Genomic DNA, 27173 nt, shown 5'->3' with positions numbered 1-27173 from the left:
TTTCTTTTACGTCCATGGACAAATTTAACTCAGGAGTTGGTCTTTCCATTTTCACAATTTCAACTTTCTCGTTGTATGTACGACGGTTAAAAGGCACTTTTAATAAATCTTCTATTACACAGTCATTTTCAACACAAACCTCTCCAGAAACTTGTTCTGCCATATTTTTCACAATATCACTTAATTGGGAAATTAAAAACTTAATAATTCACAATTAATATAACTCTTAGACACTCGAACAAATCACAAATTTAAAATACTGCACTGCAAGAACACAATCACATTAATGAGCTAGCGTACTAAGCATATTGTTGCTTCGCGCCTTCCAAGAAACCGATCACGAGAGCGGCAACTCACCCACCTACAGTGCAAGATGGAAACAGGAGGGAGCGGGGGGACGGGGAGTTGTGCGACGTAAGCGGAATGGTCACAGGCTACCCTTCGTAGCAGCGGTTTCTCCAGTGATGCCGCCTTGACAACTTGTTTCTTTCGAGAGCAGAGAGCGCATATAAATCTAACAATTACTTTAATTTTAATTACTGTGGTAAAACTAATACGGTAATACAAAATTATTACATTATGTTATATTATAAACTTTTTCTTTTGTAATTTCCTTGGGCTACCGCCGGTAGCCCCGGTAGTCCGCAAAATACGCTCCTGCGTCTATGGATGATTAATAGGTTCCAAATGAAAAATAATCACACTAAAGACATTTTACTGAAACTGGAACATATACTTATGTATTCAAACTATTGAAAATACATAATCTCTTAAAGCCAATATTACATTTTTTTAGTATTTCTCTATAGTATCTTAATACAAGTACCTTATTGTTGCAAAAATAATAGTCACAATTATTTATTCTCTTTCATAAATATTTAATTGGCAAGGAAATTCATACAACACTCGAATTCCAGAATGTTTTAGAGTAGGAGGTGGTAATACAGCAGATATTTTGATCATAGCTGATGTAGGAAACGTCTTTTTCATTAGGTCTGAAGATTTTACTACTTGAATTAGCCTGACAACTACAATCATACACATCACTTTAATTTTATCATTTTCCTTTACTGGGTTTTGGCAAATTCTTACTGTCACTGGTAAACTTTACCAAGGCACAAGATCCTAGCTTGATTGAGTCCATTGTTACAGGCAAAGTCATAGGTTCCTGGCTTGGAGGTGTTATTTCTGATACTAGTAATTCTTCATTCTCGGAGTCAGACTAAACATCTGAGAATTGGTACTTCAATAATTTGAATTCTTCAAGTGTCGATACTATTGTTCGGCTACCACAAATGCTCTCTTTGCTTGAGGAGGAATAATAATATTTTGGTTGTAATCCAGCTATAGGACGAATATTCTTTCATCTTTCATTCACGAAATGTTTTTCTTCTATTTCTGATTCAGGAAGAAGTATTACGTCAGTTCTGAATGAAACCTTTGTTGCACTTTTTAAAAAGTCATAAGCACTGCTTACGTAATTTTGTCAATCTGAAAAAGAAAGCACTATTATTTTCTGCATATCTTAAAATGAAAACAAATTTTAAATTAGCATAATTGTATGGCCTGTTATTATTCGGTTGAGAAGCTTTTATCATCCAGTCTGCTGTCAAAAAATCTGAAAGTTAGAATTTATAAAACAATTATATTACCGGTTGTTCTTTATGGTTGTGAAACTTGGACTCTCACGTTGAGAGAGGAACATAGGTTAAGGGTGTTTGAGAATAAGGTCTCAGGAAAATATTTGGGGCTAAGAGGGATGAAATTACAGGAGAATGGAGAAAGTTACACAACACAGAACTGCACGCATTGTATTCTTCACCTGACATAATTAGGAACATTAAATCCAGACGTTTGAGATGGGCAAGGCATGTAGCATGTATGGGCGAATCCAGAAATGCATATAGAGTGTTAGTTGGGAGGCCGGAGGGAAAAAGACCTCTAGGGAGGCCGAGACGTAGATGGGAAGATAATATAAAAATGGATTTGAGGGAGGTGGGATATGATGATATAGAATGGATTAATCTTGCTCAGGATAGAGACCGATGGCGGGCTTATGTGAGGGTGGCAATGAACTCTGGGTTCCTTAAAAGCCAGTAAGTAAGTAAGTAAGCATAATTGTATGTTAAGCATAACATAAATTTGAAAAGCGTGCAACTCCTGCTATAAAGATAACGATAGAGGTTATATACATGTACACATAGTGTCACGGGTGTGACACAAAATAACATATTTTTTTTTTAGAAAGTGACTAAAAGACCGCCATAAAATGATTAACAGTCCTATCTTAGTTCACAAAGAACTAAAAGAAAATAGGGGCTTTTTATAACGCGCAACCATTAATTTGGCCAATAAATAAACTTTTTCAATTTTTTTCTTGTCATGGGTGTGACACTGAAATCCTAAGTTACTCTATGTTAAATATCGTAAAATCTACTTACCTTGAAAATTACTTGTAGTTGTTTTCTTTTACATAACTTCGCACAATGTTCAATGAAATCCAATTTGGATGACGACAATGTTTCCAGGTGAATTAACAGTGATATCAACTTCCACCATTTTCACGACTGTAATATAACAACTGATATATAGGTCATGCTTTGCACCTCAGATAATTTATCTTTTAATTTCGGAACCACGTTATTTACTGTTGATTCATAAAATATCATTCATTTACGACAACAAAATACACTTATATATATACAGGGTGGACCATTTAAGTTGATACTGTACAATATCTCCAAAAATAAAGCGATGTAGAAATAAATGTCTTGAATAAAAGTTGCTTGATATTATGGGGGAAAGTAAATGCCATTTGTCGTGTTTTATTTGGAGGACGTTGTGATGGTTATTTTAGGGTCAATTTAAATAGGAACCTATATTTTTTATGTTATTTTCTCATTCCTCATAAAAAACTAAACAACTTTTGTATGAAGCACTTTGCAATTGTTCTTACACCAACGTAAATAACAACAAAAATTATGAATGGTTGTGTACGAAAAGCGCAATGAATGGTTGGACCCATTCGAACAGTCCAGCATCACAGTAGGCGAGGAAGCAAAGAGACATTGTGTTCGTTGTTTAGTTTACTTTCCACGGTAGGATGGTTTCCTTGTATCTGTTGTTAGTGTACTTGCAGTCGCCTTTGAGTCCAGGTGGATCCACTGGTGGTACGTACCTACAATTAGCGATTACCGAGTAACAACCATCAGTTCCATGCAAGTCGTTTAAGCGTACTCAGTTGTCTGTGGGTTGAAATGGACCTACTTTCTCAACAAGAAGAAGTGGAAATGATTCTCATTTACGGGGAATCTAGGAAAGATGTGGAACAAGCTATTCTTGTGTACGCAGAAAGGTTTCCTGATAGAAGAACTCCATCAAGAGCTTCATTTTATCGTGTGATAAAACAATTCTCCGAAGAAGACAGTGTCCAGCCAAAGAAAAGGAGGTGCAGAAGAACCGCTATGGACGAAGATGGGGAAGTTACAGTGCTAGCTGCAGTGAATTACGATCCCCATATAAGTTCTCGCGAATTAGCTACCAATGCGGGAATGTCCAAAAGCAGTGTCCTCAGAATATTGAAACGACATAAATTCCATCCCTACCATGCGTCATTACATCAACTATTACATGGTGATGATTTTGTGAATAGACTAACATTCTGTAGGTGGGTACAAGACAGAGTACAGAATAATAATAACTTTTTTCAGTTACTACTGTTCAGTGACGAGTGTACATTCACAAATCATGGTGAAGTAAATGACATAATATGCACTATTGGGCTGTGGAAAATTCACGTTGGTTACGAGAAGTGGAACATCAGAGACCCTGGTCTGTTAATGTGTGGTGTGATAAGGTAATTGGACTGTACTTCATTGATGGCACCTTAACAGGTGCAATGTACAGAAACTTTTTAACAGAGGAGTTGCCGTTGTTGTTGGAAGATGTACCATTAGAAACCAGGTCGCAAATGTGGTACCAGCACGATGGATGCCCTGCTCACTATGCACATACTGCTAGGGATGTTTTAAATAACAATTACCATGATCGTTGGATAGGACGCGCAGATCCCATCAATTGGCCAGCTCGATCTCCTGATCTTACATCACTAGACTTTTTCTTATGGGGTTACCTTAAAGAAAAAGTGTATTGTGACATACCAATGACTCCTGACAATATGAAGGTGCGCATACAAAATGCTTGTGCCCGTATTTGAAGAGACATGCATTTACGTACACATCAATCATTCATTCACAGAGTTGGAAAATGCATTGCGTTAGAAGGGCATCATTTTGAACATTTATTATGCTAACGTACGATGCTTATGAAATAATATTGTACAATACCCGTACAGTGGTGATACTCTGTGTACTTACCTTTCATCAAAGTTTGTCTACACTAGTGAAAGAACCATGTGCTACAAAATGGTTTTACAAAATCTGTTTATTTTGTGATGAGGAAAAAGAAAACAAAATGAAAAACATTGGTTCCCATTTAAAAAACGTACCTTGACCCTCAAATGACCATCCAAACGTTCTCCAAACAAAACACGACAAATGGTATTTACTTTCCTTCATAATATCAAGCAACTTTTATTCAAGACATTTCTTTGTACAATGCTTAGTTTTGGAGATATTGGACGGTATCAACTTAAATGGTCCACAAATGGTTACAAGACAACGGACACAATGTCTCATTGCCTCCTCGCCTACTGTGATGTTGGACTGTTTCGAATGGGTCCAACCATTCATTGCGTTCTTCATACACAACCATTCATAATTTTTGTTGTTATTTACGTTGGTGTAAGAACAATTGCAAAGTGCTTCATACAAAAGTTGTTTAGTTTTTTATGAGGAATGAGAAAATAACATAAAAAATGTAGGTTCCTATTTAAATTGACCCTAAAATAACCATCACAACGTCCTCCAAATAAAACACGACAAATGGCATTTACTTTCCCCCATAATATCAAGCAACTTTTATTCAAGACATTTATTTCTACAACGCTTAGTTTTGGAGATATTGTACAGTATCAACTTAAATTGTCCACCCTGTATAATATTTATTTTTTCTCAAAAGGCTTATTATAAATGGAATGGTCCTTCTACGAATTTTCGATGCCACTGGTAAATCTGCTTATGATGAGGTGGTTGTTTATTAAACTGACGGCGAAAAGTACGTTGAACTTCAATAATGGACTCTAGTTTTGTAAAATGCAGCACACAAAATGCTTTGTCCGTGTTGTGTCGCCATTTTACTACAGACCAATCAATAGTGCCAATGCGGCCGCGCATGACAAGCAACAGAGCCAATGCGGCCGTGATTAAAACTTCTACCCGAACTGTTCAAAATTTAAACTTTCATCTGTCCAGGAACGTCGGAATTGTGTTTCTATCTTTTGTAGTTTGGAGGAAATAAATATTTGAAATCTGCTCCTTCTTTTTGAATAGCCCTGTATATGGTATGGTATGGTATGGTATGGTTTATTCTCACTCAAACCTTTGGTCCTGCTGTCCCTTCACATTATAGTATTCGGGCCAGCAGTCCCTTCCATATACTATTTACAACTTGCACAACACCCGATGTTAATGACCGACATCTCTTCATCATTTAATGTTCACCCACTATGTCTTTCATGTTCGTTCACCACACTTCCTATATTTCTGCGTTTATTAAATATTCCTTCTTTCCCTCTACTCCTACCTTTTACTATTTCCTATTCCTAATAACAACTTAACAATTTTTTTTTCTACTCAGCATTTTCACAGCCAACTTATTTAACATATCACTACAATCATTTTACTGTACTATAGTCTTAACTAAGCCTACCCTCTATTATTTGCTTTATATCTATCTATATTACTTCTTTGTCCTACTGATACCTATCTAGTCTAGTCCTACTTTTAGCTCCTCTACTCTTCCTATATTTACAATACCGGTACGTCCTACTCATTCCTACTAATTCAATAACTCATCATGACCCTTCTCATACTTAAATACTATTCACCCATATTCACTGCACCCTTAATTAATCCTTCATTCCACTGACACACCATTTCCTTAGATTGTATGCTGGTATCCCAGCTGTTGGCTCACGTTGCCTTCATTTCTTTCGCTGACACCACACACGTCTACATTACCGCTCTTATTCGTTTGACACATTACACTCTTGTTGTGACCTTGTGGTGACGTCACTACAGATTTCTTCCATACGTTCATGCCACTTTTCCCCTCTCGACTCCTCACAGTATTCCCTCTGTCTTCACCTTTCATCATCCACCGGGCCGGGGTCGTCGTTCTGCCGTATGCTTCTCGATCGGAATTTGCTGTCCTCGACAAAACTCCGACTTCCGCACTCTCTAGCATGTCAGGTTTCCTGCTCTTCACGCCTTCGTTCCTCGTACTAAATGAGTTTTCTTTCACTATCCCCATTACTTTATCCTTAAGCATTTTTCTTTTTTCTTCGCTTATATTTTCACCTATTCCAGATTTATTCAGGCTGTCCAAACATAACTCAACGTCGAAAGTCTCGCCATTAATTTTTAACTTTCCTTCACTAGCCTCGCGCAGTGACCGTTTGCCCTTGCCGCTTTCAAAAAAGGCACTAACACTTTCCTCCTGCACCTCACTTCTTAATCAAAGTCACTATCGATGCTAATATTAGAGTCTTTAAACTAACTCTTTTTGCTCATTATCATATCCTTTACCATAGAGTTCGTCAATTTGACTAGTATGGGCCGGTTAGCCCCATTTCCCACTCTGTAGACCTCTTTCACTTGTCCGTTACTAATATCTAATCCCATCCCCTCCCAGCACACAGTCAGTATCACCTCATATGTTTCCCAAGATTGCTCTCTTTCCTGCTCTTCGATCCCGAAAAATACTAAATTATTCTTCCGCTTCTCTTCTTCTAAGTCTTTCACTTTCCTCTTCAACATTATGTTCTCCTCTTGCAATTCTTCTATCTTCTTATTAATTTTAACGATGCTTTCCCTAAGACTTTACGGATCCATTTTACTCGAAACACTCACTTCACAATTCTTTAAACTTTAGAACGATTTGTTTGTACTATTTTCTCTTCGCTACTTTATACGGCGCGCGGTCATTCACATCCAGCTCCACTCGTCGCTCAGTGAGAACTGTGAATAGCCCTGTATATATTTAATTTGAACTGTGGCGGAAAATTTTATGAAAATTATACGTCCTGTGAGGTTGTGTGACGTCTCAATCGAAACCTAATAATATTAATATTGCGGGAAAATCGAAATGGTTTGTAGCGAAGTTAATAAGCTTTAAATAAAAAATATATGTGCGTCTGTCGCAGCAAAGTGTATATCGTAGGAAGATTGTAATGGAAATTCTGAAGGCCTCTCTTCAAATTCTACACTATCATCTATATGTTAACACGTAAGTTTTTGTTTTAATGTACAAATCGAATCATTATTTTGCTCGTTTCATTTCCCTTTATCTTTTATATTTTTTAATTCCGGATCCCAGTGGTCAACCTCACTTGAGGACGGATGATTTGAAATAAATCTTAGGCCGGGTGCACACAGAATCAGACGCGACGCGACACGGCGCGGTCGCGTCACGGCGCGGCGCGACGCTACGTTTTGCTTTACAACGCCTCGCGACAGCTTAAAACTGTCTGCCCGCGACAACTGATTTGCTGGCTGTGGGATTGGGAAACTGGCCTAGGCTAGAAAATGGCGTCAATAATAGAGGACTGTCTATGAAAAATTCTATTGCATTTGCTTATTATTTCCTAAGGACGCAAGCTCCTAAAAATCTATACGATTGAAAGAGTCTTAAAATTAAAATGTACTGCACAAACGTCATTTTTATGTTTATGACTACTTCACGACTCACAATAAAGAAAAATAATATATTAAATCAATAATGAGTGATAGTATAGAGCAGAGAATTAGGCTTACTACAAATTACACTGGTCAACAGTCATTTTGCCCCAGACATAAAACTAACAAATTCTTACTAATTTCGACCTCTTGAATTAAAAAAATAACAAGCAAAATGTTCCATCACTTCGGGTTTTCGAGATGCACAATGTAATTAATTTTCTATGCATTTTATTTAAAAAATCACCGTATTTCGTGTGTAACTATTTTGTTTTACAAATGTGAAGACCCATTATGTGAAAACAATATTAGTATAAGTAGGGCACCATGTTAGAAGCACTTGTAGGAAGAGAAATTATTTTATTGCCCTTCTACGAGTTTATTTCGAGGGAGTGAAACAGGCTCGCGGTATAAATTCACTTGAGTTTACCTGATTTTACTTGAGATGTGCATTTCTTTCACGGTGAGCTTTAATTACATTACCGTAGTTTATATTTTGCAATATATCACCATGTCAAAACCACTTCTAGAAACGGAAATTGTTTTATTGCCCTTTTCGGTTCCATTTGGAGGGGAGGAAACAGGTTCGCCGTATGAAAACGCTTCAGTTTACCAGGATATTTCTGTGGTGTTAGTATTCTGTGTAAGACGTGTATTTCTTTAAAGTGTGCTTTAATGAGTGCTTTAATGATAATATTCAAAGTACGAATGGTTTATATGTGCGGATTTGAAGGTAGTAGCATTGCTTTTTGGAATGCAATTAGGCTACACAAAATTTTGCTGCTTTCTGTACGAATTGGACAGTCGCGCTCGAGATATTTTATTTTTATTTTATTGGGTTATTTTACGACGCTGTATCAACATCTAGGTTATTTAGCGTCTGAATGAAATGAAGGTGATAATGCCGGTGAAATGAGTCCGGGGTCTAGCACCGAAAGTTACCCAGCATTTGCTCGTATTGGGTTGAGGAAAAACCCCGGAAAAAACCTCAACCAGGTAACTTGCCCCGACCGGGATTCGAACCCGGGCCACCTGGTTTCGCGGCCAGACGCGCTGACCGTTACTCCACAGGTGTGGACTCGCACTCGAGATAAGCATTATAAAATAAAACGACAATCACTAGAGCCAAGGAAGAAAAATATTGTACATCAACCCCTTGTACCTCAAAGCGAAGTAATTTTACCCCTTTTACACAATAAGTTAGGGTTAATGAAGAATTTTGTTGAAGGGATAAATTATAAAACTGAAGCATTTAAAAATATCCAGGAAAAATTTCCTGCTATTAATGATCCGTGGTGCTACACCCCATGAAGAGCCCAGACCGACCAGCCGGCTGCTGGCCTCACGTCCACATGCCAAAACAGAGGTGGACGATCATCCAACTAGAATGGAGGTATTGTGTGGTTAGCACGATGATCCCCCCCAGTCGTTATATCTGGCTTTCGCAACCGGCTTTCACTACCTATCGTAGCTCCCCAAGTGCATCATGATGCTAGGTGGGCACCGGTCCCATACACTGGCCGAAATTTCATGAGAAAATTTCTTCCCCCATGAGGACTCGGACCAGCACGCATTCCTTAACATTTTCTGCTATTAATGATTCAAAAATAAAAGAGGGAGTTCTCAATGGACCACAAATTAGAGAAATAATAGACAATCACTTCGAATCTTTGCTGTAAGGAAAAGAGACAGCCGTCTGGATTGCATTCAAGGAGGTTGAATTAATTTTCTGGATAACTGTAGAAGTGAGAACTAGTGAAAAATTTACTGTTGGCTTATTAAATTAGGGGTTGTAAAATTTCCCTGAAAATTCACTTCCTTCACTCACATCTTGACTTTTTTTTCCCGAGAATTGTGCGATTTCAGTGATGAGCATGATGAGTGCTTCCATCAAGAAATTTCAACTATGGGAAAAAGATACCAAGGACAATGGAGTACCAATAATCTAGCAGACTATTGTTGGCCTTTAGCTCGTGATGTACCTGATGCCCAGTGTAAAAGAAAATGCAGAAAAAGAAAGCTGTAGTCTTCTGAACAGTGAATATTTAGCCTTATTGTCATTATATAAAACAATATTTTGAATAGATATAAATTCCAAAGTTTCTCAAAAACCGTAACGAACAACTGTTTTTATTGTTATATTCGTATTCAGGAGGCTCAAATTTGATAGAAAACATATAGCACATGCCTAGCGCAAAAAAAAAAATGTTAACATTTGTTACGCAGTGTTATTATTATAAATTATTATTCACCTGGTGCTTTCATCTCATTTGCAATTTTTCACATATTTTCAGAAACCACATTATTCTCGTGCTATTGTTTCAAAGATTGTACAGAATGTATCTTACCTGTAGTAAATCAACTAATTTATCTGCATCGAATTCCATTATGAATAATGTGCACTTACTTACTTACTTACAAATGGCTTTTAAGGAACCCGAAGGTTCATTGCCGCCCTCACACAAGCTCGCCATCGGTCCCTATCCTGTGCAAGATTAATCCAGTCTCTATTATCTTATCCCACCTCCCTCAAATCCATTTTAATATTATCCTCCCATCTACGTCTCGGCCTCCCCAAAGGTCTTTTTCCCTCCGGTCTCCCAACTAACACTCTATATGCATTTCTGGATTCGCCCATACGTGCTACATGCCCTGCCCATCTCAAACGTCTGGATTTAATGTTCCTAATTATGTCAGGTGAAGAATACAATGCGTGCAGTTCTGCGTTGTGTAACTTTCTCCATCCTCCTGTAACTTCTTCATCCCGCTTAGCCCCAAATATTTTCCTAAGCACCTTATTCTCAATTATCCTTAACCTATGTTTCTCTCTCAGAGTGAGAGTCCAAGTTTCACAACCATAAAGAACAACCGGTAATATAACTGTTTTATAAATTCTAACTTTCAGATTTTTTGACAGCAGACTAGATGATAAAACCTTCTCAACCGAATAATAACACGCATTTCCCATATTTATTCTGCGTTTAATTTCCTCCCGAGTGTCATTTATATTTGTTACTGTTGCTCCAAGATATTTGAATTTTTCCACCCCTTCGAAGGATAAATTTCCAATTTTTATATTTCCATTTCGTACAATATTCTCGTCACGAGACATAATCATATACTTTGTCTTTTCGGGATTTACTTCCAAACCGATAGCTTTACTTGCCTCCAGCAAAATTCCCGTGTTTTCCCCAATCGTTTGTGGATTTTCTCCTAACATATTCACGTCATCCACATAGACAAGAAGCTTATGTAACCCGTTCAATTCCAAACCCTGCCTGTTATCCTGAACTTTCCTAATGGCATATTCTAAAGCGAAGTTAAAAAGTAAAGGTGATAGTGCATCTCCCTGCTTTAGCCCGCAGTGAATTGGAAAAGCATCAGATAGAAATTGACCTATACGGACTCTGCTGTATGTTTCACTGAGACACATTTTAATTAATCGAACTAGTTTCTTGGGAATACCAAATTCAATAAGAATATCATATAATACTTCCCTCTTAACCGAGTCATATGCCTTTTTGAAATCTATGAATAATTGATGTACTGTACCCTTATAGTCCCATTTTTTTTCTCTATTATCTATCGAATACAAAAAATCTGATCAATAGTCGATCTATTACGCCTAAAACCGCACTGATGATCCCCAATAATTTCATCTACGTACGGAGCTAATCTTCTCAAAAGAATATTGAACAAAATTTTGTACGACGTCAACAAAAGTGATATTCCTCGAAAGTTACCACAGTTGGTTTTGTCCCCCTTAAAAATAGGTACAATTATGGACTCCTTCCATTGTTTTGGTACAATTTCCCTTTCCCAAATAGCAAGTACAAGTTTATAAATTTCGCTATATAATGCACTTCCACCCTCTTTATTAATTCTGCTGGAATTTGATCGATACCTGGAGACTTGTACTTTTTCAGATTTTTTATCGCAATTTCGACTTCTGAAAGCGTGGGTTCGGGTATAAATGGCTCAGCAGTTTGTATTTCAATTTCGTCCCTATCATTTCTACCTGGCCTATGTACATTTAGTAGTTGCGCAAAATAGTTTTTCCATCTGTTTAGGACTGATGGAGAGTCTGCAAGCAAGTCACCATTCTCATCCTTGATCACGTTTACCCTTGGCTGATATCCGTTCTTAAATTCCTTTATACCCTTATATAAATCTCGAATGTTTTTATTCTTACTATTTGTTTCTACCTCATTCAGTTTTTTCTTCAAGTAACCTCTCTTTTTATTCCTAAGTGTACGACTTGCTTCCCGTCTTTCATTGAAATAATTATCTCTCTTCTCCTCAACTGGATCCTGTAAGAATTTCAATTTTGCCTGTTTCCTTCTTTCTACTGCAATGCAACAATCTTCATCAAACCACGGTTTCTTTTTCTTAGTTTCATAATAACCTATGCTCTGCTCAGCTGCAATTTTGATACTATCTCTGATATTTTCCCACACGCTGTTAACATCTAATTCTTTCTCAACTTCGTCGGAACTTTCTAAAGTGGCAAATCTATTCGAAATTTCGACCTGATAATTTTGCTTAGTTTCCTCTTCCTTTAATTTCAAAATATGAAAATGTGCACTACACAACAATAGTACTTTTTGTAGATAATGAAAGCGTGCAATCATAGCCACTAACACATGCGCAGTACACTGCAGCTATCAGACAGTCTCCTCGCGACGAACTTCTAGCAGTCATTCGATGTTGTCTCTTCGTGTCTCCTTGTGTCTGCTCGCGACCGTCGCGCCGCGTCTGATTCTGTGTGCACCACATCATAAGAAATCAATGGGAGACAAGTACCACGAGACAAAATGTCGCATCGCATCGCGTCGCGCCGCGCCGCGTCGCGTCTAATTCTGTGTGCACCCGGCCTTAGTAGTATAGCAGTTCATTTCGTAATGTGCAGAGGGGCGTGGTTCACGTACTGGTTTTAAATGTAATTTATCTTCATTAGAGTCATTAATACAGCTGTGTTAGGTTTTCTGAAGGTCATGAATGGTGTCAGTAATTTGGGCTTTGTGTATAATAAAGGCTATGGTTCAAATAATGACATTTCAAACAATAAAACATAGTGTTTACTTAAAACAATCAGAAATATAGTTATTGAAGCATTTTGTAAATGCGAGATGTTGACCTGACAATATCGTGCTTTTCGAGGCCTCGATAATAATGGTTTGTTCATCTTTCAACTGTCACGTATTTCTTTCGTGATTCAATATAGTAGGGTGTGTTTTTTTCTGGTGTTACTAAGGCTGGGATTACGATCGACGTTCGTTTGCGTTACGTTGCGGTGAAGTACGTTGAAATTTGACAAATACAAGCTCCGTGTATTTCATTACGATCAACGTTAGAATGAACGAACGCATGGCCGGGATTACGATCGACGTTGAAGTTCGACGAGAAAGGAGGGAAAAAACGTTAAGTTCAATCATTCAAACAAGATAAAATAATGTAACATATACAGTAATTACTTTCTAACAGTTCTATACTATAATTGAATTTAATTTAGGTTTCACCCTTTCCAATTGTTCCTCTTTTACAATTAGATAAGATAGTTTTCATTTTCAGCCTGGTCCATCTACATTGGCGCCTATGACAGTTTGTAAGTATTTGTAAGTATGGAGAGGGACTTTTGAGTCATTCATTTTGTCTCTGATGCTTTTTAAAATGGGGAAAAGACGTGAAAATAACTTGAAGAAACAGAGTTTTTTGCGAAAAGTTCTCGAATTGAAAGGTCAACTATTTCATTACATTCGTAACTTTCTTGCCTATGGTTGTAGGATATTCGTTGTCTAAAATTTCTTGGACGTCGGACAAACACTCCCTCTTCATCACTATTTGAGTCAGAATTATCCATTTCAAATGTTTTCACGGAACTATTACTTAAAATACAGTCATGGAACTAACGTTAATATTATTAATAAATTTAATTATCTTTGCTGCTTTATGAAACACTTTAGTAATATTGTTATTTATTTTAGTAATAATATGAGCGTTTACAGTAATAAATAATATTAACTATTACTTTTATGAAACAGAACAGTAATAATATTACAGTACTTAATGTTATTACCTTTTCAGTAATGGTATTAAATTATTACTTTTATGAAATAGGCCCCCAGGGGAAAGTTTCAGTATACGGATACCGCACTGACATTAATTATCTTAAAATAAAAAACAGAGATTTGTCTGTGTTTGTCGTATGCGCATCATGCTTACGAAAAGACACTTTTCAGTGCCAATAATTTATTTTGTGTGCACAAGGTTGGAACTTTGTTTTTTCTGGGCGTGAATTTGTCCAAAAGGAACGACATAATGTTTATACGCGAACCAAGTTGATTCGTACACTTCATCACTCCCCATTCCAGATCTTTTTGTGGACTTCTGTCTTTCCCTCCGGAATGATGTCAGTAGGGATTCAATTTTCTTTTTGACTTCTGCTCCCTACAATAAACAAAATCATGTATCCACTGAAAATAAATAAACAAAAATAATTTTCAAATTTTGCACGTGTTTGACTCGCCTATCTTGCAGCTGAGCATCTTTCCAATAGGTTCCTAAACATCATGTTTTCTTACTTTATTGTGGTGAGTAGGATACTTGGGATTCCATGAAGTTTCCTGCTCCCTATATGCATTAATAAGATATATAACAGCGTCTTTCGTCCACTCCAGTTTCGACATCCTGTTAGTGAAATTGAACTAAGCGCTGCGTTCTGCTACGAACTACAAGCTAGTGGCAAATCCCGTCCACAACGAATACCAACTTCCTTTGATGTACCGACAAGCGACGGATCACTTCCGAAGGCAAACCAAACGATCGGTTTGCCTTTGCTGCGACGTATACACGTACCGATTTCAATCAACGAATGCAATCGTTTGTCGTTCGTTCTTTGTTCGTTCGCTAAGTGTGTACGCACCTATATACAAGCTCCGTGTATTTCATTAAGGTGCGTACACACTTAGCGAACGAACGACAAACGATTGCATTCGTTGATTGAAATCGGTACGTGTGTACGTCGCAGCAAAGGCAAACCGATCGTTTGGTTTGCCTTCGGAAGTGATCCGTCGCTTGTCGGTACATCAAAGGAAGTTGGTATTCGTTGTGGACGGGATTTGCCACTAGCTTGTAGTTCGTAGCAGAACGCAGCGCTTAGTTCAATTTCACTAACAGGATGTCGAAACTGGAGTGGACGGAAGACGCTGTTATAAATCTTATTAATGCATATAGGGAGCAGGAAACTTCATGGAATCCCAAGTATCCTACTTACCACAATAAAATAAGAAAACCTGATGTTTGGGAACCTATTGGAAAGATGTTTAGCTGCAAGATAGGCGAGTCAAACACGTGCAAAATTTGAAAATTATTTTTGTTTATTTATTTTCAGTGGATATATGTTTTTTGTTTATTGTAGGGAGCAGAAGTCAAAAAGAAAATTGAATCCCTACTGACATCATTCTGGAGTGAAAGACAGAATTCCATAAAAAGTTCTGGAATGGGGAGTGATGAAGTGTACGAGTCAACTTGGTTCGCGTATAAACATATGTCGTTCCTTTTGGACAAATTCACGCCCAGAAAAAACAAAGTTCCAACCTTGTGCACACAAAATAAATTATTGGCATTGAAAAGTGTCTTTTCGTAAGCATGATGCGCATACGACAAACACAGACAAATCTCTCTTTTTAATATTTTAAGATAATTATTGTCAGTGAGGTATCCGTGTACTGAAACTTTCCCCTGGGGGCCTATTTCATAAAAGTAATATTACTAAAAAGGTAATAACATTAAGTAATATTATTACTGTTCTGTTTCATAAAAGTAATATTTAATAATATTATTTATTACTGTAAACGCTCATATTATTACTAAAATAAATAATAATATTACTAAAGTGTTTCATAAAGCAGCAAAGATAATTAAATTTATTAATAATATTAACGTTAGTTCCATGACTGTATTTTAAGTAATAGTTTAATAATTTGTAAAAAGTAAATGCCATAGTAGGGTTAGATTTTGAAGATAAAACCATGAAACCATTTGAAATGGATAATTCTGACTCAAATAGTGATGAAGAGGGAGTGTTTGTCCGACGTCCAAGAAATTTTAGACAACGAATATCCTACAACCATAGGCAAGAAAGTTACGAATATAATGAAATAGTTGACCTTTCAATTCGAGAACTTTTCGCAAAAAACTCTGTTTCTTCAAGTTATTTTCACGTCTTTTCCCCATTTTAAAAAGCATAAGAGACAAAATGAATGACTAACAAAGTCCCTCTCCATACTTACAAATACTTACAAACTGTCATAGACGCCAATGTAGGTGGACCAGGCTGAAATTGAAAACTATCTTATCTAATTGTAAAAGAGGAACAATTGGAAAGGATGAAACCTAAATTAAATTCAATTACAGTATAGAACTGTTAGAAAGTAATTACTGTATATTTTACATTATTTTATGTTATTTGAATGATTGAACTTAACGTTTTTCCCTCCTTTCTCGTCATTTTTTAAATTATAATAATTGTTCAGAAATATATGCCTATGGGACATCTACATAACAAAATACAGTAATATTAATATTTTCTGTACCTATTGAAATGTTTTTTCAGTGTATACTTGTGACAACCTGAATCTATATACTCTTCACTAATTAACATTGTGAAGATCTTGGTGAGCCAAAATCTTTTGCAGACATATATCAACAAGTAGATCTATTACAAAATATGTGGACTACTTTAAACCATCCCTATTGAGGGCATAAACTAAAATTAACTTACGAGATTTATAGGTATACCGTATCCACAATTCCACATCACAATCTCTAATGGAACATATGTATTTGCATTTTGTATAGTCAGGTAACTTCTTGAAAATACTACTTACAACATAATCAGCAATAAAAACCCATTAAGACAATTTCAGTATTTTTATTAATTTCGTCATAACATTAATCTTCTGCAACATCCACACCTTCAAACTCAAACACTGTATTTTCTAGGAACGACTTCCCCGCGTAAGTACTTATGTCGTTATTGCATTACTTATTTATTTTTGGTAAAAGAGTAATTTTTATGTGTATTTATTTACGCTTGCACCAATAATTTTTAAGCCTTTTTATATAAGTACTTGCGCAGTATTCCGAATTATAACGGAACTTGAAATATCTTACATAAGACGCTTTGCAGGGTCCACTAACCCTGTCGTTAAACACTGTCCTTAAGGCTGGTACAATATTGTCATCAAAAGTTTTCACTGCTTAACATTTTCATATGGTACTTCTTTAGATAGGGCGGCCGGGTAGCTCAGTTGGTAGAGCAGCTGGCTACGGACTGAAAGGTCCGGGGTTCGATCCCAGGTGGTGACAGGATTTTTTCTCTTTGCCAAACTTTCAGAACGGCCCCTAGGTTCACTCAGCCTCCTATAAAATTGAGTACCGGATCTTTCCCGGGGGTAAAAGGCGGTCAGAGCGTGGTGCCGACCACACCACCTCATTCTAGTGCCGAGGTCATGGAAAGCATGGGGCTCTACCTCCATGCCCCCCAAGTGCCTTCATGGCATGTTACGGGGATACCTTTACCTTTACCTTTTTACTTCTTTAGATAACGAGGTCCAATTTTTACACACACGCGCGCGCACACACACGCTTCTGTCACTGATACACTGTTTTTGGAATTGCAAACTTTACAACAGCAGAGACGTGAACAATTAGGAATGATAAATATCTGTTCACAATATTTTAGATTTATCATATTGTTTCTTTTACTCGTAAATCAACTGAATCAAATAACAGAAACAATAACTTCGAGTTGCAGTGATTTACAATCTTATCTGAAATAAATTGTCTCCCAACCTTCACACATATTACGATTTACTCTGTTGTTGCTATTAAAGATAGTACTTCAAAACTTATTTCATTCAACAACTGTTAACAGAGAGAATAATATAAATAGCTGTAGAGTGCAGACCAACTTGGTTATGTTTGTCAGCCTTAACCTCAAATCATCTGGCTACTGTACGTATTTTATGACTCGTGCAAAACGTTTATGAAACAGAATTTAGTCGGTTAATAAAATTGTTTTCATGACTGCAATACTATTACTTAATATTATTACTTGTGTTTATGAAACAGGCCTGCACTTGCTATAATTATATTTTCGTCTGCCTTTATAGCGTATAATCAGCGAATGTGAATGTTTTCTGACAATTTGCTGATGATTTGTACGTCGCTTCAAACAGCGAACGAACAACGAAGTTTTGCTTCATCATTCGTTCGTTGTTCGTTCGCTAAGTGTGTACGCACCTTTACGATCAACGTTAGAATGAACGAACGCATGACGGCGTTGATTCAACATTGCCAAGGACAAGCTTTCACAAACGCAAAGAAACGTAAGCTGAACGTCAACCAATCACGAATCAGAAGCCCTTCATATATTTTTACCTTTTCTTTCGTTGTAGATACGCCATATTGCTACTGAAATATTAAATAAAATCATACTAATTAAAATTTACATAATACGAGAAACGATCTTTGATTGAATATGTCACGTCACATGAATATATTTCCTCTATATGGCATAAAACACGTCTTTTTTAAAATTAAACATTATAGGCAGCAAATATGAAAGTCTTCATAACATCTAATTCAACAATTGCATTTCGTACCTCTCCGTAGCGTTATGGTCAAGAGGTTGGACGTGGTGTAGATGGGCCCTGGTTCGAGCCTGGGGTAAACTTATTTTTTTTATCTTTTTAATAATTTATTTACATTATTTTAGATACGTTATTTTATTTTAACCCGAAATAAAGAGGCTTTTATCTAAAAAATTATATATATATATTTATCCATGGTATAGCTTTGAACTTTTTTTTTTTTTGTTACCTAGAGGACTCAAGGTGAAGAAGATTGTAGAGAAAGTCGCTCAGTAGCTCTGGTCGTAATTTCGGTTTGATTTATTGCAAAGTGTGAGTTCTGTGGACGAAACAATTTTTTTAGTACCAGAAGTAAACGTTTCGTTCATTGATATATGTTTTCTAACACAAAACCAAGAAATAAAATCTCAATCAGAGAAGCCTGCTCTGGTTTATAATGGGAAATATATTTTAAATATGATTGTCAGTTTTTACAGCTATATTCCCACCTATATTCCATGTGTCCCAACTTACAAAAGGGTATATTCCAAGGTACATGAACCTGTTGTATCTTTGAACATATTAAAAAAAAAAAAAAAAAAAAAAAAAAAAAAAAAAAAAAAAAGGTGAAAATTGTTTCAAGGTACAACAGTCTTCCCTAATATATGTTATTATTATTATTATTATTATTATCGTCATTCTATATTATTCTTTCGTAAAATATTTTTGTAATACCGGTAGGCCTATTTTACTTGTCTCAAAGTTACCATAAAATTCAATGTTTATCATAATCAGCTGACTGACTGACTGACTGACTGACTGACTGACTGACTGACGTGTGCATTTCAGTACTCATTATGGCCGGCAGAGCATGATAGTTGTCACGAACGTCGATCATAATACACAGCCTCTGAACGTTCGGTAGAAATTCAACGTACAGATGAACGCAACGTAACGTAACGCAAACGAACGTCGATCGTAATCCCGGCCTCAACATTGCCAAGGACAAGCTTTCACAAACGCAAAGAAACGTAAGTTGAACGTCAACCAATTACGAATCAGAAACGCTTCATTTATTTTCACTCTTTCGTTGTATATGCGCCATATTGCTACTGAAATATTAAATAAAATAATATTAATTAAAAATTACATAATAAGACGAACGATCTTTGATTGAATATGTCACGTCACATGAACGTATTTTCTCCATATGGCATAAAACACATTTTGTTTAAAATTAAACATTATAGGCAGCAAAGTTGAAAGCATTCATAACACATAATTCAACAATCAATTAGTAGCTCTCTGTAGCATGTTGGTCAAGAGCCTGGTTGTGGTGTAGATGGACCCGGGTTGGAGTCTGGGGGGAATTAATTTTTTTTAATCTTTTTAATCATTTATTTACATTATTTTAGATACGTTATTTTATTTTAACTCGAAATAAAGGGGCTTTTACTACACAAATAATATATTCGTAACGCACTAGTCCAGCTATTTAGTAGGGAAGACTGTTGTACCTTCAGCATAGTATAGCTTTGAACATTTTAATTTAATTTAATTTTTTTTATTATCATTTTTTTTTTTTTTGCTACCTAGAGGACTCAAACTGAAATAGATTGTAGAGAAAATCGCTCAGTAGCTCTGGTCGTAATGTCGGTTTGATTTATTGCAAAGTGTGAGTTCTGTGGACGAAATAATTTTTTTAGTACCATAAGTAAACATTTCGTTCAGTGATATATGTTTTTTAACACAAAACCAAGAAATAAAATCTCATTCAGAGAAGCCTACTCTGGTTTATGATGGGAAATATATTTTAAATGTGATTGTCAGTTTTTACAGCTGTATTCCCACCTACATTCCACGTGCCCCAACTTACAAGGTACATGAACCTGTTGTACCTTCGAACACATTACACATCCCTTTATTTTATTTTTTCCATCCTTAATAGATCTGTAAAACACGAAAATACATACAGGAAGTTGTAAAGGAAACTTCAATAAATTATTTCAAACATTTTTAATTTAAAAAATTTCATTTCTCAAAATTAAAAAAAAAAAAAGTGAAAAGTGTTTCAAGGTACAACAGTCTTCCTAGTAAGAAAGTAATAGTGTTGTTACGTTGTGAATTTAGTTCTTCTTTATTAGTTCATTATTATGAGTGTAGCTGGTCGACTAAGAAAACGTGATAGAACTTTTAGAAATGTAACTGCATCAAGAACTCATAAACGACTACAGTATATAGGAATAATGTTGTTTGTAACTCGGAGAAGCTAGAGACTCTGTAACTTCGTATTCAAGGTACATGCGTTATTTATTTATTACCATTATTATATCTTCATCATGAGTAGGAGCATTTTATTGTGGCTTTCAAGCTCTATCAAGCAGCAGTTGCTGCTACAAGCCACTAGTACTTTATATACAGGGTGTTTCAAAAATACGGGGCATAATTTCAGGTATGTATTTCCCACATATAGACAATCAAAATAGTTCATTACAACATGTGTCCGGAAATGCTTCATTTCCGAGTTATGGCCTTCACAACATTGAAATTCACCGGAACGTTTTTCTTTCCGCAGGTCGTTGCCGTCAAAGGAGACATTAAGAGGGCACTCTGACAGTTCATTCCGAGGCGAAGGTTACATTCAGTGTTGTGTAGGCGTTAGACTGTGCGACATGTATTCAAATCAAGAGCTGGCAGAGATACACTTCATGTACGGTAAGGCGGACGGCAATGCTGCGCTGGCTCGTCGTTTGTACCAGGAGAGGTACCCACAGCGACAATGTCCAGATCGGAAGACATTTGTACGTCTCCATTACCGTTTGTGCGAGTATGGAAAATTTAACTCTCCTGGTTTGGGAAGGGGACGACCAAGATCTACAACTCCAGAAGTACAGGAGGAGATTCTGGAGGCTGTGAACATGACTGCTATCAGCACACGAAGGGTAGCATTGTAAGTCAATGTTCCTCATACGACTGTCTGGAGACTGTTGAAAGAGTATCAATTGTACTCTTATCATTTTCAACGTGTACAGGCCCTATCACCAGCAGATTACCCTGCACGAGTTAGGTTCTGTCAGTGGTTCTTGCAGCAGTGTGGTGTAAATCCGAACTTTCCTGCCTTAGTATTATTTACAGATGAAGCACATTTCACACGAGATGGCATAACAAATTTCCACAATCAGCATGTATGGGCGTAAGAAAACCCACGTGCAACTGTTCCATCACATCACCAGGTGCGGTTCTCCCTCAACATGTGGGCCGGTATCATTGGTGATCAATTAGTTGGACCCCAATGTACTTGTAAAACGACTTAGGGGACAGGCGTACACAAACTTCCTGGAAAACACCATACCTCATGTTTTAGAAGACACCACTGATCAATCGTCAACACATTCACTTCTTGCATGATGGCGCTCCTGCACACTTCAGTTGTACGGCTCGCCGGTACTTGGATCGAAGGTTTCCTGATCGATGGATAGGTAGAGGTGGCCCAATTGCTTGGCCTCCACGCTCACCTGATCTGAACCCTCTCGATTTCTACTTGTGGGACCATTTAAAATCATTGGTTTATTCGTCTTCAGTGCCTGATTTGGAATCCCTTCGGAATCGAATTGTGGCATGTTCTGAGGACATACGCAATACTCCTGGAGATTGGGATCGTGTTCGCAGGTCAATGAGACATCGATGTGAGGTCTGTATTCAAGCAGGAGATGGACATTTTGAACATCTTCTGTAATGACAACGACCTGCGGAAAGAAAAACATTCCGGTGAATTTCAATGTTGTGAAGGCCATAACTCGGAAATGAAGCATTTCCGGACACATGTTGTAATGAGCTATTTTGATTGTCTACATGTGGGAAATACATACCTGAAACTATGCTCCGTATTTTTGAAACACCCTGTATAATCAAAGATAATAATTGATAAGTTTTTAAACCTTAACATTGAAATTGATATGGAGGCAACCACTGACCAGAAGCAGTTCCTGAAAACAAGACTGAATATGTTTGTGTCGATGATTCTCTCTACAAATTATTTTGTTTGCTCCAGGATCATCCGTTAAATTTGTTTCGTCTTAATTAACGATTGCTTGAGGTTGTACATCTTTGACAGTTACCTTCATCTCCTGAAAATATTCAGTAACAAGTTCATATGTCATTGCAGAATGTGCATGCTTTATATTTTGGCACCTTTGTGAAATAATGTTATGTCATTCCAAAAATCCTCTCATCCACTCTTTTCCTGACAAATTGTTCTTGAATACCTTTACTTTAATTCCTCTATGGTTAAGGTAATTTTGCACAATTAATCTAACATCAAATGATGTTCCGGTCGAGGTGGGTTCCGCCAAGTTGGTGACCGGGGGATGCATTGGTGGCCCTCGTGCTTTTCTTTTGGAACATTAATCGCCTTATCACCACCCAGGCCTTTTCGTTCTCTCATCTTTTTCATCACTGTATTTCTCCTGGCTGGCCACCATTGCATGCGGAACTCCCACCACATCATCACAGCCATTTTCACCTCTCCATCCCCGCTGGTAGTTTTTGCCACGTCCGTTACCATGATGGGATTTCTTAAGAATGCCTGATGAGGTTTCATTCTTCTTCCCCTTCTAGTTCTTATATCTATTATTAGGTTAAGTTTCTTAGGTTTATAACTCCCGTCTCACCAGCGGGGATCTTTCCTGTCTCCGTGGTCCTGTCCCACAGTTTCGAGCGCGACTTCCGACTTGTGTGGCCTGACAGGGCACCCAGCAACGAAGCAATAGTGGACCCTTCATACTGCCCCTATATGCAAGTCTAGGTGCGGAGCCCGGACCAGTATTCATGTACACTCACGTAGAGCCCCACTGGGGGCCCGGGGCGACTTAAATGTCCCGGTGACCGACTCTGCTCACCGGGGCAGATATATCGCTCCGACGTGTTACCGCTGACGTATGGGTGTCGCAGTGTAATCAACCACAAGTCCCCTGAAGCTGCGTGCTATCTCAGATTGCTCCGGCTTTGGGAGGTGAGTCGGAGTTAGCCGAGTAGTCTGGCAGTTGTGTTCAGTGTAGAGTGGGGAGCCATGGGCTGTTATTCCCATGGTAGGGGCATAAAGCTGCGACACGCCTCTGGTGTGGGACTTGCCGTTAGGTGTGTAATGTCCAGTTTGAAGGGTAACTTGCGTGAAGTGTGTTGCTTGGGATTGGGCTGTGGGGAGGTCCCCATGGCCGGCACAGACCGAGAAGACTTTTTAGGTGCCTTTTTCTTATGCTCCCCCGGTGGCAGGCTGACGCCGACGGTTCCGTAGGGGGGAAGGCCAGTTCCAAAATGGCCTCTTCGCGCTCTCCTTCTCCCTCCATTAAAAAGAAGAGAATGGAAGAACCTAAAAAAAGGTACAGTGACTGGTGGTCTTATGACGAACACAGGTATGGATCTGGTCTCCGATAATGTAAAAGTTTATATGCCGCCTCCAAAGTTTATTTGTATTACATTGACAGGAACTGAAAAAACCATGAAGAACATCAGCCCGTTTTACATCAGACGTGCTCTCGATGGACTCGTGGGGAAAGTCAAGAATGCCACTAGACTCCACAACGGTAGCCTTCTCGTCGAGACTTTGTCCGCCAAACAAAGTGAGACGTTGCTGAAGGCGAAGTTGCTGGGGTCATATCTTATAAAGGCAGAACGGCACTCCTCGCTTAACACCACGTGGGGAGTAGTTCATACGGATGCTCTGGATGGAATGAGTGACGAGGAAATACAGCTAGAACTCGCAGACCAATCTGTGTCCAAGGCCTACTGTTTATTGCGTAAGCAGGACGGACGGACTTATCCATTGAGCACCATTTTCTTGACTTTCGAGAAATCCCTCCTACCCGAGTACATATTTGTCGGCTATGAGCGTGTCTCTGTACGTGCGTATGTGCCGAACCCAATGCAGTGCTTTAGGTGCCAACGGTTCGGACATACACAGAAACGTTGCACAAATGAAATCACATGTGCAAAGTGCGGCGGTGGTGACCATGGGGATTCCCCATGTCCCAACACCGCGCACTGCATGAATTGTGAAAGGGACCATGCCGCAAATTCCAAGAACTGCCCGAAGTACCAGGTAGAGAAGGCAATACAAGAGCTCCGAGTCAGGGACAATGTTACATTCTTTGAGGCACGTAAACTATATTTTGAATCAGAAAAGAAACAAAAAGAAAAATCGTATGCTGCTGTTTTACAAAACGCAACGGAGGGAATCGATGTATCGACTCAAATGCCACCTCTTGAATGCATCCCTGGGAAGCGAGTTGAGATCGCAACCCAGACATATGTGGACTCTGGTACCCAGACCGACGAGACAGATGACAGCTGTGGCCTCGATATCAGGCCATACATACCTAAAAAGACAGACAAATTCTCAACCTGAGAGAAAATCACGACGTCGCACTCCTGGTACGGAAGAGAAATCGAGAACTCGTTCTCGATCCCGTACTCGATCAAGATCACGGTCAGGAGCGCGACGTACTACAAGTGAGTCGCCACCGTCGAAAACTAAGCTGTCACAGTCGAAGGTTCAGAGTCATAGGAAGGAACAAAAGAGAAAATCCCCTGTAAAGCCACCATCATGATTTAACTCCTCGTGATGACTAATATTAATGGAACATGAACGGTGTATGCAGCAGATACACAGAACTACAACAATTGATCTATCATGAGAACCCTGCTATTTTATGTCTTCAGGAGACACACCTCTGACCTGAACATTCCCTGAAAATCTCGGGATTCAATGTCTACCAGTATGACCATCTTGCCGGTATTCGTGCTAACGGAGGTTGTGCCCTCCTTCTCCTCTGTTCTCAACATTAACAGTACTCATCAATGCATAGCTGCCAGAGTAACTTTACCTACCATACAGTTTTCAATAGTCTCTGTTTATATGCCTTTATATGCCCCCAGATACACCTTTTACAGTGCTTGAAATTCAACATATTCTTTCACAGGTACCTGCACCATATCTCTTAATGGGGGATTTCAATGCATCCCACCACTCTTGGGTCTCAAATTCCGATGACGACAGAGGAAATAAAATAGCAGAGGTACGTACCCATCTAAATCTTGTTACCCTGAATTCAGGGGAAGCAACACATCTCTCCTTGGCTTATGGTACATACTCCATGATAGATATCTCCATTTGTAGCCCAGTTTTGTCTACGCATTTCGAATGGTCTGTGATTCACGACCTACATGGTAGTGACCACTAACCTATCCGAATGCGTATGTCCGCTTTACGTCCTGCGGAATCTCACTCTCCAAACCGGGTTATTAAAAAGGCGGACTGGGTCGGATTTTCGGAGTCCATATCATTCGATGATAACGGACATGAAAGTGTGGACTCCGTAGTAGACCATTTCTCAAACGTGGTCATAAAGTCTGCGGAATTATCTATCCCCTGGTCGTCCTGCAGGCCAAAATGCTTCTCTGTCCCCTGGTGGTCGGATCCCTGCAGAGATGCAATCCGAGACTGCAGACGTGCCTTACCCAAGAAAATTTTGTCCAGTTTAAACGTCTTCGAGCAAAAGCTCGTCACACTGTGTGCGATGTTAAGAAGATGTCCTGGGCAAACTACGTTAATTCAATGAAAAGGAATGTCCCATCTAACATCGTATGGGACAAAGTCCGTCGAATAATGGGGAAACGTAGTTCTGTAATTCCGGGAATATTAAACAATGGAGTAACGACCACCAGTCCAATAGAAATTGGAGAAATATTCGCCACCTCGTTCGCACAGATTAGCAGCTCAAATAATTATGACCCGGAATTTCTAAAAATCAAAGATGCTGTGGAAAAACGAAACCTCAATTTTATATCAGATACCACAGAGTATTACAATACACCGTTCACATCCAAGGAGCTGGAGGCGGCACTAGACACATCCCTTGACACCTCCCCTTGTCCTGATAACATCCATAACCGTATGCTTCGCCGTCTTCCGCCAGCTGGAAAATCCTTTCTTCTGGCAATGTACAACAGAATCTGGACTGAGGGGGTCTTTCCATCTGCTTGGCGTTGCGCCATTGTAATCCCCGTCCAGAAACCGGGAAAGGATCCTTCTTTTTCTGGAAGCTACAGACCAATTTCTCTCACCAGCTGCATATGCAAGGTTATGGAAAGAATGATAAGCAAACGCCTGATGTGGGTAGTCGAATCGGAAAACCGATTATCTAATATCCAATGTGGTTTTCGTAAGCACAGATCCGCCGCAGACCATCTTGTTCGGCTAGAGACCACCATTAGAGATGCTTTCCTCAAGAAGGAACATCTTGTGGTGGTCTTCTTTGATCTAGAAAAGGCTTACGATACCACATGGTGGTATGGCATTCTGCAAACTCTGCATGATTGGGGACTTCGTGGTAGTCTACCAACGTTTATTGCGAAGTTCATGGCAGAGCGGTATTTCCGAGTTCGAGTTGGCACCACACTTTCTAATGAACATCTCCAAGAAAATGGCGTTCCGCAGGGGTCTGTATTAAGCGTTCTTCTTTTCTGCGTTGCGATCAATGGAATTGCCCACTGTGTGGGTGACCGAGTATCTTCTATCTTGTACGTTGATGACTTCAGTTTATATTACAGCTCCCAATATCTTCCATCCATCGGTCGACATTTGCAGCTGGTCATCAACGTACTATCAGAATGAGCTGTTCGCAAT

General features: G+C 38.5%; 1 protein-coding gene and 1 long non-coding RNA gene across 10 annotated transcripts in view; one reads left to right on the top strand and one right to left on the bottom strand.

Annotated features, from left to right (window-relative positions):
* The window catches only part of LOC138713571 (HEAT repeat-containing protein 6), a 274274-nt gene that overhangs the window by 138907 nt on the left and 108194 nt on the right, over window positions 1-27173 (top strand). For 5 of the 6 annotated variants that reach the window (XM_069845747.1, XM_069845743.1, XM_069845745.1 and 2 more), the window contains one exon: window positions 25468-25563. The exons of the other annotated variant lie outside the window; for it this stretch is intronic. In XM_069845747.1, the coding sequence (XP_069701848.1) occupies window positions 25468-25563 (96 nt within the window). The remainder of the gene's footprint in view (window positions 1-25467; window positions 25564-27173) is intronic. 6 annotated transcript variants of the gene reach the window in all.
* On the bottom strand, window positions 1138-18269 carry LOC138713568 (uncharacterized). Of its 4 annotated transcripts, none has more exons than XR_011335922.1 (3): window positions 18162-18269; window positions 2442-2567; window positions 1138-1491 (listed from the first exon to the last, which is right to left on the bottom strand). It is a non-coding gene; the product is annotated as an uncharacterized lncRNA (long non-coding RNA). The 4 variants fall into 4 exon arrangements; XR_011335920.1 differs by lacking the exon at window positions 18162-18269 and adding an exon at window positions 6054-6137; XR_011335919.1 differs by lacking the exon at window positions 18162-18269 and adding an exon at window positions 5109-5786.

Source organism: Periplaneta americana, chromosome 14 (assembly GCF_040183065.1).
Source record: "Periplaneta americana isolate PAMFEO1 chromosome 14, P.americana_PAMFEO1_priV1, whole genome shotgun sequence".
Lineage (NCBI taxonomy): Eukaryota > Metazoa > Arthropoda > Insecta > Blattodea > Blattidae > Periplaneta > Periplaneta americana.
This window is presented reverse-complemented; position numbering and strand designations above follow the sequence as displayed.